Raw genomic sequence first — 15277 nt, forward strand, 5'->3', positions numbered from 1 at the left:
GTGGCTTCATGGTAATTTCACAGCTATTGTAATTTTTATGTTTTTTCCGTGGCGGACTTTAAATAGTTATTTGTAAATCTAAAAAGCACCAACTGTATATGTGAACTTTAAAAATGAGGGGTAAACTTGGAATAGCACATCCTTCTTCTCATCTCACCGACCTTCCGCGATCAATCCTCTAACGCAGTCTCCTTTGTTCCATTGAAAGACCATTCAAGGCTCACCGACGCAATCCTCCGAATCCTAGAGAGAGAAAGAGAGGGAGAGGAGAGAGAAAGTCGCTGGAAACCCAGCATCAAATGGAGATCGCACCGGCGGTGTCGGCTTCGAAAGACGGCGGCGACAGGGACACCATCGCCTCCTCTGTCGACGGCCTCAAGCACTCTTCTTCTTCTTCATCTTCTCCGCGTGGTGCGCCTGGTAAGGAGGCTAACAACACCGTCACGAGCAAGTATGACGACGACGATGACGAGGAGGATGTGTGTCGGATCTGCCGGAACCCTGGCGAGCCCGATAACCCCCTCCGGTACCCGTGCGCGTGCAGCGGAAGCATTAAATTCGTTCACCAAGACTGCCTTCTTCAGTGGCTCAATCACAGCAATGCTCGCCAATGCGAGGTGCGATCCCTTTCTCTCTCTATATGTCATCTGATTAGATGTCTTTGGATTATCGTTGTTTTCGTGAATTAATTAGGGATTTTTGTGTTTTAATGTCATGACTTTGTGATTCGTATATAATTGATATTGAACTGTTGTTTTATTTGGTAGAAATGTTGATAAATTGACTGTATACTGTTTTATTAGGGTTCTATTGAATTGTTTGTTTAGGTACCTCTTAACTTTATCTTTGCGTTATTCTTATGAAATAAAATCCCTTGAATCAATACCACGGAGATGCCTTTGTTGGTAACCTGATTTGTAAGCAAATTAGATCATAAAGAATATTTGCAAGCTTTTTAATCGTTTATCATATTTTCTATTTGCAATTTGCAATTTGGGTCTTAGAAAGAATAGGAACTGTTCAAAATGGTTATAGATGGAAGAAGATAATGGGAGAATTGTCGAAGGTTTTGTGTGTGTGTGAGAGAGAGAGAGAGAGAGAAAGAAGGGGAGGAGGAGGAGGAGTGTGGGGGGCTTGTGGCAGTTGGATTTTTGTAATGAGAAATCCAGGTACGTAATTTTTTTTCTGTTCCGTTTTGATTCTTATGAATCCTGACAGTGCCTTCAAGACAGGAAAGTTACAGTTGACATATTTTATACCAGATAAGATTGGTAGAAGTATGATGAAGATGGAGGTACATGTATTTCTACATGGGATGAGTAACACTGTTTATGAAAATCAGATTGCTTTGGGTTCAAATTATTTATTCATGAGTGGATGTTATTGTTATTATTTTCATTGCACAAATTCAAGACAGGAAAGTTACAGTTGACATATTTTATACCAGATAAGATTGGTAGAAGAATGATGAAGATGGAGGTACATGTATTTCTACACGGGGACGAGTAACACTGTTTACGAAAATCAGATTGCTTTGGGTTCAAATTATTTATTCATGAGTGGATGTTGTTATTATTTTCATTGCACAAATTAACACAACAAATTTACGAGAAGTTATGATGAGTTTGAAATTCTAGTAGTCTAATAGTTGGGTTCGATTTATGTAACTGTCAATTAAAAATGAATACTAATTGATAGTTTTTCATAAAAGAAAATAACCTAATTGATATGACATGTTTTAGTTACTATTTGACATTGAGCAGTTGAAAAACCTACTCAAATGTCATAAAATAGACAATAAGGTCAAAATTTCCTTCTTATTTCAACTCTGCAATGATTCTTCTCGTGTGCTTCGAACTAGTCAACTACTTTAGCAACTAATATAAGCTATTTGATTACTTATTTTGACTGGTATGAGTTCAGTGTTGTTTCATTTTCCTTTTTCTTTTAGGCAAAAGGCCACTGCACTTCTAACTGCAATATCACACTGTTTAAAATTTAGAAAGTTTGTTTCAAAAGAATCAACTTTTCATCTAAAATACTCATCTAAAGTAATTTTAATACTCATTTTTACCATATATATTATATTCTCTTCTACACCACCTTTCATTGTTGAGAGGTTTGACTATTTTAAAAGCACACCTTTTTTCATATATAAGTATGTTATATTGAGGCAATATAGGATTACATCTTAAGTTTTATACACCATATTGAGTATGTTATAATAGAAAATGCTATGAAATCTTAAGGTTTCTATGCTAATAGTTTTATTTATTTTTACGAGATTTCAGAATTATTAGGGAGAGATCTTGGAAGTGTATGCTTTCTAAATATTTCTCTTAATTCTTTGGAGAGAGTGATTGAACAATGATTAAACCGAAAATAGAAGTGTTGGGAAATCAATTTGGATTCTTGTTGAGGTCAATGATGGAGGCTATTTACGTCTTGATTGATTAGACTAATGAAAAGTGTTAACCACTATTTACTCTAAAAGCTTAAGCTGTTGGTGTAACTTTTATATTTAAATCCTTCAACACACCCCGTCACGTGTGGCATTCTTTTGGTGCAACAAGTGTTTCAATTTTAATTATCAGGGTGATGGTGAGGTTTGAACATATCACCTTAACTACTTTGATTCTATGTTAACTACCATCTTCTTTAAAAGCTTATGCTGTTTTAGAGGGTGTAACTATAATATTTAAATCCTTGTAACAAAAAGATATATGGAGGAGAAGAAAAATCTTAATATGATTTCTATTGATATTCAGAAAACATATGCTACCCAAGATCCTAAGAAGCATGGAAACAGATGCGGTACATGGATACAATACGGACACGGTAAATCCTAAAAAATTAGGACACGGACATGTTGGGGACATGACGAATAATAAATATATATTATATATATTTGATGTACTTTAAGAATTTAAGAGTCATGATTTTTTATCAACCTAATAAGGAAAAGAAATTGTGTTTTGCTGGGAAAAAGAAAGAATGATAGAAAGAAGGTTAAGAAAGAGGGAAAAAATAAACAAACAAAGAGGATTAGGGTTTTGTTAGAAAAAGATTAGGGCTTAGTTAAAAATAAAGGTAAGAATCCATAGAAGAGAAAAGTTCATGGAAACTAGAAAAAAAGGAAAAAAGAGACCCAAAAAAAAAATTTCATTCCATTATAGGTTTTTTTGAGGCTACGTTTGGCACAGGAATGGAATGGGAATAGAATGTAGTGGAAATGGAATGAGATTAGGAAAGCAAAGGAATGGTCATTCTCATTCTCATTCTATTGTTTAGTTGCAAACATGGATAGATGCAAGAATAGAATGTACATTACCATTCCAATATTTGGTTAGACCACCTTAAAAAACCTAGAATGGAATGAAACAGTTTGGTTTGTGTGTTGAGCTAACCATGCTCTTGCTGTTTCTCATATGTTTCTTCAGTTCTCCCCAATGAACTGTCGTTTATATTGCCTGATGGATCCCTTGCATAATTTTTCTTGTTCTTTCAATAGAGAGTTTAACTTACAAAAAAAAAAAAAAAAAAATGATGTCATTTTGTGGAACCTAAGATTATCTTTATGTTATTCAACTCTTGTTATTTGGATTTTGAAATCAAACCAATAGGATTTTAACGGGTGGGTAAGTGCAAGTCAACAATCAACAGATGGTGAAAATGTGATGGAACATAGTGGCTCGTAAGATTGCTGAATGGCCTCTCCACTGAGCTTGAGCAGCAAATCTGGGCTTGATACAAGCTCAAACCAATTTTGGATGCCTTATATTTCAGCCAAGCTGAATGTGATCTGCCTAATACTTGGCTGCTCAGTTCATTTGTAGCTCTATTCTGACTCTATCATCTCTAATCAGCATTGTCCGCTGTTGTTTTCTCCTTTTCCCTCTAATGATCATTACTATTTTGCAGGTCTGCAAACATGCATTCTCATTCTCCCCTGTTTATGCGGAAAATGCTCCAGCAAGGCTTCCCTTTCAGGAGTTTGTAATTGGGATGGCTATGAAAGCATGCCATGTTCTGCAATTCTTTTTGCGCCTTAGTTTTGTACTTTCTGTTTGGCTTCTCATAATTCCCTTCATCACATTTTGGATATGGCGGTTGGCTTTTGTGAGGAGTTTTGGTGAAGCACAGAGACTCTTCTTGAGTCATATCTCCACTACAGTTATTCTTACTGATTGTCTGCATGGGTTTCTGCTCTCTGCTAGCATTGTCTTTATTTTTCTTGGGGCAACTTCTCTGAGGGATTACTTTAGACATTTGCGGGAGCTTGGAGGTCAGGATGCTGACAGAGAAGATGAAGCTGACAGAAATGGTGCTCGTGCTGCAAGAAGACCTCCTGGACAAGTGAACAGGAATTTTGCAGGTGATGGAAATGCTGAAGATGCTGGTGGAGCACAAGGGATTGCAGGAGCTGGACAAATAATCAGAAGGAATGCAGAAAATGTTGCTGCCCGGTGGGAGATGCAGGCTGCTCGTCTTGAGGCTCACGTTGAACAGATGTTTGATGGTCTAGATGATGCTGATGGTGCAGAGGATGTACCCTTTGATGAGCTAGTTGGCATGCAGGGACCTGTTTTTCATTTGGTGGAAAATGCATTCACTGTGAGTCTATCATCTCTCCTGCAATTGTTGCTATCATTCTTTATTTTCTGCATTGTGTTTTTAGTTTTCTTTTATCTTCTCCTGCACCTTTTTGAGCATTGTCTAACATATTTGTAAAAGCTGGGTTTTTTTGTCTGTTCAAATGAGTTACAGTGACTTTTTAGTAATTATGTTGAAGTAGTTCAAAGTAATCATACAATGTGACTTGGTACTTGATTGTGTTATATGTAGAGATTCTACTATGGGTTTAAAGGTATGGACTTAATTAGATACGGGATCTTGATTGTGTTTGTGCTGTCTAGATGGTCAAGTGTGTGGCAAGTGACTTCTTTTTGTTTTGTTGATTGAAAGGAATTTCTGTTATATTCAGGACCCTGATTTGTGATAGATTTGACGTTCCAATTGCATGCTTTTCACTATACCGATAGGTTATCATCTAGCTAGCTTAAGTTTCAATTAATTTTCTTGATCAAAAGCATTAAAACTGGAAAACTTGGTAGCATTAAGCAGTACAATTGGTGGAGAATCAATTTTATTACCCCATATTACATTGATTAAAACATGGGTGGTTGTCAGTAACATTTGGTGCGGGGTGGATTACTTATTTTAAATCCTTTACTTCCTGGAAAAATGCTAGATTATGACTATATGATCAATTGCATTCCTTATCTTCATATCGTATCAGGCTCATACTAATGGGGAGGGGAGGTGAGGTGAGGTGGTGCAAATTCCTTTTTCACTTATACCCCATTGCTTTTCTGTGGACTCTCTTTTTGAGCCTTTTGTTCTATGTGCATTGGCTAGGAGCCGAGGAGAATAGGGAAAAATAAAATGACCTGATTCAATAACTTCCTTTTGCTGTGTGGAATCTTATGCTAATTATTATTGATTCTTAAATTTTATGCATAGCGTTTTCTTCCATTTGTGTTCCTACCTCTAAATACACAACGACTTGAGATGAAAAATGGCTTGAATTCTGCACGGATTCACACTTACTGGAACATTTTCTATATAAAATCTTATTATCCCTTTCTTTGTTTCTTTCTTCTTCTTTTTTGTTTCTTTTTTATTTTTTTATATATATAGGGAGGGGGGTACAGTGGGAAAATTGATATTCTTCTTTCTGCTCTTCATTATATTTGGAAATGTTCTGTATCTCTAGGCTTACCAAATGATAAATTAAGTTAATTAACAACTTCCATTTTCTTGCTTTGGAGTTAGTTAATTGATATGATTTTTCTGCAGGTTCTCGCAAGCAATATGATATTCCTTGGTGTTGTTATCTTTGTGCCCTTTTCACTAGGACGGATCATACTGCATTATGTGTCGTGGCTTTTGCCATCTGCTACTGGTCCAGTGCTGTCAACAGTCATGCCACTTACAGAGTCAGCCCTCTCGTTAGCTAATATCACATTGAAGAATGCATTAACTGCCGTTGTGAATTTGACATCTGAAAATCAGGAGAACAGTTTGCTTGGCCAGGTTGCAGAAATGTTGAAAGTAAATGCTAGCGGACTGAACGATGTCTCAAACAACATCAGCGCACCACTTTCTACAGATATCTTGAAAGGGGCATCTGTTGGAACATCACGGCTGTCTGATGTTACGACTCTTGCCGTTGGCTATATGTTTATATTCTCTCTAGTTTTTTTCTACCTAGGAATTGTTGCACTGATTCGATACAGTAAAGGTGAGCCTTTGACTATGGGGAGGTTCTATGGTATTGCTTCAATAGCAGAAACAATTCCATCCCTTTTCAGGCAGTTTGTGGCTGCAATGAGGCATTTAATGACCATGATTAAAGTTGCTTTCCTTCTGGTCATTGAACTTGGAGTCTTCCCGTTGATGTGTGGTTGGTGGCTAGATGTTTGTACGATAAGGATGTTTGGGAAGTCAATCACTCAAAGAGTAGAATTCTTCTCAGTTTCTCCATTAGCAAGTTCGTTGGTTCATTGGGTTGTAGGAATCCTTTACATGCTACAAATAAGTATATTCGTCAGCCTTCTTCGAGGGGTATATCAGCTACCATCTTATCATGTAGTCTTCATTGATTTTCTAAATTCTAATTGCTCCTAATTTTTTTTAATTAATCTTTGGATAGGTTTTGCGCAATGGAGTTCTCTACTTTCTTCGAGATCCTGCTGATCCAAACTACAATCCATTCCGTGATCTTATTGATGATCCCGTGCACAAGCATGCTCGGAGGGTTTTGCTGTCTGTTGCTGTCTATGGGAGTCTAATAGTGATGCTGGTATTTTTACCAGTTAAACTTGCCATGCGAATGGCTCCGTCTGTTTTCCCACTTGATATTTCGTAAGATAGAACTCCATGTTTTAAGGGCATTTGCTATTTCTGTTGCATCTTCCAGTTTATGCATTCTATGTGCTAACTTAGTGCTTTGCACTTGTGTATTGCAGTGTATCCGACCCATTTACTGAAATTCCTGCTGACATGCTGCTTTTTCAAATCTGCATTCCATTTGCAATTGAGCATTTTAAGTTGCGGACAACTATAAAGTCCCTTCTCCGCTATTGGTTCACTGCTGTTGGCTGGGCACTTGGTTTAACTGATTTCTTACTGCCCAAACCTGAAGACAATGGAGGCCAGGAAACTGGAAATGGGGAGCCAGTGAGGCAGGATAGACTACATGTACAGCAAGGTGCACAAGATCGGGCCCTCGTAGGACTTGCAGCCCCAGATAATTTGAACAGAGGCATGCATGGATCAGGGAGCACTAATACTACTGAAGAGGGTGATGGTGACGAACAATCTGATTCAGAGTAAGTTGTACAAAGCCGTACGGTTATAGTATTACTGGAATGTCCCTTATACAATTTCTATTGGTTCTGGTGTGTCTGTTTTATTATTATTATTGTCTTAAATTTTCCTCATTTTTTTAACTTACTGGTTTTTTTTTTTTTTTTTTGGGGGGGGGGGGGGGGGGTATCTCACTCTTATGGTGCAAACACAGTCAAGGAAGAAGCTTCTCTGAAATTTTTACCATGGAACTCACCTGCACTGCTTATCAAATAATCAGTTGGTTGCTTGTAGGACACATACACACTCACACTTGTGTATTTACATGTCTATTTGTTGCAGAACCAGTTGATTATGATTAGTTTAAAAGTATGTGTTTCAAATACGGTGTCTTTTTACCGAGTTATTTTATTTGTTCTCATTAGATGTGATTGATTATTTGATTTGGATTTATGCTGGTTGGGTTAAAAAATGGAGTGGCAAGACAGGATATATGTTGCCTACTCCAATTGCTGATGATGGTTTTGTTGGGTTGTGCATTGAAGTGTTTGAATTTTACCTAGTACTGTTATTTTTTCTGTTCAACCATACCTAAAAGTCTCATAGTCTCCTTTAAGCTTGGCTAGTACGACCAATGCAATCAAAGTTTCTCAAGTTGACCCTATTGGGTTGGCCCCCTTTCCTATCTTGTCAATGATTGATTCCTCTGGATGGTAGAGTTGGAAAGAAGGAAAACTAGAAAATTCTCCGGGTCTGTTTGGTTTAGTTTTCTGCAATTTTTTGTTTAGAGAACTGAAAATCAGAAAACAGTTTTGACAGTTTTTGGTAAAAAAGTCTTTTATAGTTCACTGAAAATACTTTTTTGTTTTTCTGAGTTCTTGAGAACTGTTGACTCAGAAGGGGTAAAAAAAAGAAAAAAAAAGAAGAGGAAAGCAAAGTGGATAGATATTCTTTGGCCACAAACAATTTATCTGAATAAGTTTTTAACCTCCTATGAGAATATAGAGAAAATGTTAAGAATATAAGTTGGAGTCCGATATACTAAGCACAAGGCAAAAGCATTTTATAAAAGGTTTGGGTACTTTCTTATCCATATTTTCGCTTAGCCCCTTTGCCTAAACCACCCAATGAATTGAATTAGAACTTCTGTCTCTTTTTCCCTCCCAAGTGTGTGTACTATCCTCCCTGATGTTCTCAGTTTCTACTAATGCTCGAAAAGGAGATGTAATTGCTTAGACTTTTGAGGCAACAATACAATAATTTGGAAGTTGCAAATATTGAGGCAATGCCTTTTGTCCTTTTTTTCTTCTCTCACTTTTTCATCCATCATTGAATTAAGTCAGTAGCATCATATTAAACACTGGGGCATATAATTTTGTTTTCGAGTGGAGGAATATCTACCTTGGGGTTGATTTTATTGGATATTGTTGACAAGATCTAGAGAGAGTGAAAACCAAGCTGATGAAGTGGTTCTTGAGAACAATGATATTAACTAGATAAGTTGGTGTGATCTTAAGACATGGATGATGTAACAGTATTTATGTGGGAGTAAAAGGAGAAATTTGTGAAGTTCTGACCATAAAAGGAATTTATTAACTGCTGAAGTTGGTTGCTATCTTTTGGCGTTGTTACCCAACAAATTACCATCCACATTAAGGAAAAGTATTGTGGTGTGTGTTAATTACTTCTTATATTGTGGTGTATGAAACTAAAGTATGGTTTAATTCTAAGTCAGAAGCCAAGAAGCCACAAGTCCAAAAGGCGCCTGGTTGGAATGGTTCTTCTCTACCCAAAAGAATTCCCTTCCCTTTTTGTAGTAAATTTTTTATTTCAGGAGTTGAATTTGTGTAGGTGATTTGTAGCAATTATGTATCTTATTTCTCTTTAATGATCTGTTTTCCTGACATTTTTATCAAGTATATTTGCATAATCAGATAAAAGAAGTGTATCTGCGCATTGATTTCATTTCTCTCTCTCTCTCTCTCTATATATATATATATACACATACATATATATATTTATGTATGTATGTATATATCTTACCGTCATTATATTAATAGGCTATGTTAACACTATTATTGTTTTTCATAGTTTGAAACCTTTTTACTTAAATTATTTTTTCTCCGGGTGATCATCTAAATTTTCCAGTTCCGTCTTTAGCAGGTATGGATTTGTGCTTCGCATCGTGCTGCTGTTGGTGGTGGCGTGGATGACTCTACTTATTTTTAACTCTGCATTAGTAGTTGTACCCGTTTATCTTGGAAGGGCCATCTTCAATGCCATCCCCCTTCTCCCAATAACTCATGGCATCAAGTGCAATGGTAATATGATTGACTGAATTGGTTTCTAATCACATCATCATCATCATCATCAGTATTATTATTATTATTATAATTACTATTACTACTACTACTACTACTATTTTTATTAATTTTTCTTTTAGGATGAGATGTATAATTTTCGCTATCTGTCTTATAGATCTTTATGCTTTCATCATCGGAAGCTATGTGATTTGGACTGCTCTAGCTGGAGCTAGGTATTCTGTTGAGCACATTCAAACAAGGCGGGCTGCAGTTCTGCTAAACCAAATTTGGAAATGGTGTGGGATTGTTTTGAAGAGTTCCGCTCTGTTGTCTATATGGGTAAAGACAAGATCATAATGTTGGCCCTTATTTCAAGTGTTTCTATCTTGTAAATTATTTAACATTGCCATTGTGTTCCAGATTTTTGTCATCCCGGTGTTAATTGGATTGCTTTTTGAACTTTTGGTAATTGTGCCAATGCGGGTGCCTGTGGATGAAAGCCCAGTATTCCTTTTGTATCAGGACTGGGCTTTGGGACTCATATTTCTTAAGATCTGGACCAGATTGGTAAGTCATACCCTTCCGCTGGACTTCAATAAGGCATTCATATTTTTCTGTTGCACATTGACTTATTGGATTGCTGTTTAGTGTGCTTTGTTGCAAATTTTTGCTCAGTTGGAATGGCAGTTTGATTGTTGCAAATAGGGCCTTATAATTGATGATTATGTTATTATGACCCTAATTGTTCGTTTCGTTGTTCTCCTTGTATATGCTTTTCCCTTGAAAACTTGCTCACTCTTTTACTAATTATCTCTTTCTTTAATGAAGTTACCTTTCACATTAATATATGAAAATTTCTCTATGATATTAAGTATATAGATTAGACATAAGTTAATCTTTCGAAATTTCAGTTCCAAGCAAGTCATCTTGACAAGAATTGAAGTTCATTTTATATTTCAGAAAATAATTTTATTTTTTTTCTTTCTTTTGATCTTAACCAAAACCAAAACCAAAACCAAATTGATATAAATATATTGGCATAAATGGAAAGATCTGTTAATTATTGATATTCAAGGGACTAAAATTTATTTGGTTTTTGTTTCGTGATGAACAGGTAATGCTGGATCACATGATGCCCCTGGTGGATGAAGGTTGGCGAATAAAATTTGAGAGGGTGAGGGAAGATGGTTTCTCCAGGCTGCAGGGCTTTTGGGTGCTGCGGGAGATAGTGTTCCCTATTATTATGAAACTGCTTACTGCGCTGTGTGTTCCCTACGTTTTAGCTAGAGGGGTGTTTCCCGTGTTTGGGTACCCGTTAGTAGTAAACTCAGCTGTCTACAGGTTTGCTTGGTTGGGATGCCTTGGATTCAGCTTTTTGTGCTTTTGTGCCAAGAGATTCCATGTATGGTTCACCAACCTCCACAATTCTATTCGTGATGACCGTTATTTGATTGGTCGTAGGCTTCATAACTACGGGGAACATGTAATGGAGAGACAAAACGAGGCTGATGTGCCCTCAGAAATGCAGAATTCTAGTTCACGGGGACCTGGTTTTATCCTACATGACCGGGAAGCTGATGTAGGAATTAGGCTAAGGCATGTTAATAGACAAGATGCCTAATTTAAGGAACTGGTGCAATGCCAGTTTAGGTCCCCATTTGAGGCTGTTACGACAATTTGTCAACAGGTTTGTATACCCTTCAAGGGGTGTTATGCTTTTTCACTCCTTACATAGTTTGTGCATATAGTTTTGTGGGAGCTTAGTTGCCTGAAGATATGAACCGATTTGTTACTGTTTGTTTATAGAAAAGCATATTTTCAATGTCATATTCTTGCAAATTAAGATGATTTGTCGTCATAATGAATTGGCTGTACAGCAAGGGCTTTGACTGAAACGTTAAGAAACAGAAGGGATAAAGTGGGTCAGTGTTCTATCCTAGCTTCTGATGTCGCTTGTCTAACATTTATGTAGTTACTGAAGTTTCTCATCCATTTGTTTGTTTTCTTCTTGTTAATCAAGTCTTGTAATTAAAGAGTGCATATACTTGTCTGCCAAAGTTGCGTTCATCTGTTTGGATTGGCTTTTGAAATGCTGCTTTTAGCCTTTTTGGAGTTGGAAGTTATTTTGAGAAGTGTTTGGCTAATTTTTTAAAGACACGGTGCTCCATATTTGTGAACAAAAAATGAAGTATTCTACTTGTATACCTATATATGTAAAGTAACCTAATTGCATCATAGATTGTTTCTTTCATTTGGTTCATATAGCAACAGGTTCGTCCTCTCCTTTTTCTCATCCTCAAGATTAGTCCGTTGTGTTGGTTGAGACTTCGAGAATTCAGGAAGTTTCCTAACATGGTTACATGAGATCCACCATCATCTAACATTGTTCTATCTCAGCCCATCTTCTTCTTCTGCTTTCTTTTTTTTTATTATTTATTATTTTTTATTCGATCAAAGATATACCGGGTGGATCTGAATTTTAGTATATATATTATGGTTTAGCATATGTTCGTTTTTCCACGCTGAAGTAGATAAATAAGAATTGTGTTTTGTTTTTTTCCTCCCATATGAAGACAAGAATGGATTCAACCAGCGTGTTCATAAACAAAAACGAAGTTCGGAATAAAAAAAAATACAAAAATAAAAAAAATAATAAAAAGAAATAAAACAATTGATATGTAAAATACACTAAATAGAATAATGACATCACAATGCACTTGGTTGTTCTGCAACTCAATTTATTTATTTATTTTATTGTGCTACTTAATTTTTCATTAAATGTGTATTTTATTTTTATATCCCAATCCTTATATTTATTTTTTCTTTACCAACTCTTCATTGAAAATGAGATAAATGAAAGCTATTCAGAATAAAATTGATATGGAAATACTTTGTTAAAATTTCATTTTGATAAACATAAAATTGATATGGAACTTAGGTAAATACTTTGTTAAAATTCCATTTTGTTGTATTAGCTATGAGATGAAATTAATATCTGACTTTTTTAAAGCAAGTTATTGTTCTTACATTTCTGATAAAGAAATAGTGTTATGTAAAATAATGTAAGTACTTTATGCTGTTAAATAGTTTTTTTAAAATATACAGTCACCCCATCTTTTGGTAAAAAAAATTATTTAGATAGTAAAAAACTTTAACAAATGCTTTATCAAACAGGCAGAAAAACTCTTCTAACATTAAAAACTCTTCTAAAATATAGTTTCCAAACACTAACAAATAAGTCAAATAGAAGTGATTGCTTCTGATTCTCTCTCTTTTATGTAAGAGCAGAAGCAAAAGTTATGCCAAACGAACCCTAAATCTAACATGCATATATATTTACGTCTCCGTATACATAAGTAATGAGGTTTTTTATGTATAACATTGGAATGAAGTCATTCTGTCATATATTAAGTTCAGTACCATTGTGGAAATCTTGAGTTTGTAGTTTTTCAGTCTCATTCAGCACTTTGGTATTGTATAAGCAGTTGCGGTGGAGAGCGGGACGAAATCCTCTCCTGTGCCTGTTCCCGCCAATTCCGATCAAACCTTTGGAAAGAAATTGTAAATTTGGAAAGAAGGAAGAAAAATTGGGAGAGAAGAAGAATAACGAAGATTAGAAAAAGGGGCTAAATCTGATTTGGAATTTCCAATTTGCCGCTTAAATTTGAGTTTCAATGCATATGTGTGTGTGTGTTTTTCGTATATGTCTCTGTGTGTGTATATACTTTTTTTACTCAAAAGTCCAATTTAGCCCTTTTTACCACCGCTACAGTGCTTGAACAGTGGGAATCGGGAGAACAGATTCTCCTGTTCCACATGAGAGGATTCTTGTCCGTGGAGAGCTGGTAGGCGTGTGTAATAAATTTTGCTTTGGACTGGAGCAGATTAGTGGGTTATCATATATGAACTCACTGTCCTCTATATGTCCTAAATCCAACATGAATAAATGAATAGATTCTAACACTTGGGTGGTCATTTCTTCCATGTAGGCTGATTAATTGTTGACATAGTAGTGCTAGGAGTGCCCATGTCTGGCTGCTGTTGTAAAACTTCCACATATCCAGGTGGAGACTTACATTATACTGAGTTAGGTGGTAGAAGTTAACAGTATTATTATTAATTTTTTTTCTTGTGCCAACCCACGTTGGTGTCTGTTCTCTTAAAGCGCCTCATAATTTACTATTGTGCACATGTAGTTCCCGCGTCTCGCAAGTAATAGGCAATTATTGAAAAAATTCCTTAGGGATGGCCCTAAGGGCATTCGGATTTTTTGGAAATATGTGATGCGAAGGTTTTTGCCATTAAGTTATGCTTTTAGGGTTGGTCATTCAAGTTCTTGGTTGATTTATTAAATGGGTATTTAATATTTCTGCAATTCACTTGAGTCGAAGTAAATACTTGATTGGGCATTGTATTATCATAACAATCAAATAAAGCATTTGAATCAAATAAAGTAAAGCATTTGAATCAAATAAAATAATTGGATCTTCAATTTAATTATATGCCCTTCAATTGTCAATGACATTGGCTAAAACGTCTCAAGAAATACATACATTGTGCACCTAAACCAAGTTTTGAAGATGGTACAAGAGTTTAAAGTAAACTACCCTAACCTCCCCTGTTGAATGCCTAAATAAGGCTCTATGGTTTAAAAAAATGATATTGTCCTCCCGTCTCAGTGTTGACTTGAAGATATTAAATGACAATTATACTCCTTATACTTTTATATTATTTTCTATTACAACACATGGACACAAATATATTTTCAAGCTTTCTAAGGGCAAAATTGGGTTTTAAGTTAATTTTAAGGCATCAACCGACAATACAAATGGATTTTAATAACAAGGTCCGTGTTATTCATACATTCAATAGGAGACGTCATTATATTTTACCCTTCAATGTTAATTATGATAAATTATTAAACTTTAAAGTGGAAATTGACCATTTAAGTCTATAATAAAACATTTAATACATCTTTAAATTTTAGAAAATTTTTGACTCGTCACAAATAAGATAACTCTCTTAATAACACTACCTTAATATTAAATGTGACGAGCAAGTCTATTAGGGAGATGATGTTACTTTTGTGCATGCCCTTTATGAGGCTAAGGGAGTGCTCTTACTGGGAAAGAAAAAGTTAATATTTTGCCAAAAATTAAGAACTTTGAAATTTCAGATTCAACAAATTGAACATTGCATATGAAACTGTTTGAATGCTGAACAGAGAGCGAGAGAGAACAAACTAATGGAATGTTCTCTGACCACTCAATTTTTCACAAGCTAAAACTTCTAGGGCATGATATTGACTGCTGAAAAGTCAATAAACAGTTGCTTGTACCAATTTGATATCATGTCATAAACGAGGCTTACCAACTTTTAAATAGCCGACCTACTTTTGCTTTGAATTATTCATGCCTTTTGGTTGGGCCCCATTTTTTTAAAATTTTTTTTAACAAATAAAAAAATGGTAGTTTACACATTAATTAATTTAGATTTAGTCGGTAAACTCTTAATTTAACTCAATAAAAAATTAAGTTACATAATTCCTCTCAATAAAAAGTTAAATGGTAGTTTACTCTTAATTCCTTTCGCTCTCATGCTTC

The 15277-nt window shown here is 35.5% G+C and overlaps 1 protein-coding gene across 2 annotated transcripts; it reads left to right on the plus strand.

The window, feature by feature from the left end:
- Positions 1-146: 146 nt before the first annotated feature.
- LOC132300000 (probable E3 ubiquitin ligase SUD1) lies at positions 147-11689 on the plus strand. 2 transcript variants are annotated; one of them, XM_059796926.1, is made up of 9 exons: positions 147-617; positions 3922-4614; positions 5860-6627; positions 6716-6927; positions 7032-7394; positions 9532-9692; positions 9850-10013; positions 10095-10241; positions 10789-11689. In XM_059796926.1, exons 1-9 carry the CDS (start codon positions 300-302, stop codon positions 11293-11295), a joined length of 3333 nt encoding a protein of 1110 aa, XP_059652909.1. In that variant the 5' UTR covers positions 147-299; the 3' UTR covers positions 11296-11689. The 2 variants fall into 2 exon arrangements, with proteins under 2 accessions (XP_059652909.1, XP_059652910.1); XM_059796927.1 differs by having other exon boundaries at positions 9535-9692.
- The last annotated feature ends 3588 nt before the right edge of the window (positions 11690-15277 follow it).

The sequence above is a fragment of the Cornus florida genome, unplaced genomic scaffold (genome assembly GCF_030987335.1).
Source record: "Cornus florida cultivar Cherokee Brave unplaced genomic scaffold, ASM3098733v1 CherokeeBrave_3.0.0_Hap2_Chr03, whole genome shotgun sequence".
Classification (NCBI taxonomy): Eukaryota; Viridiplantae; Streptophyta; class Magnoliopsida; order Cornales; family Cornaceae; genus Cornus; species Cornus florida.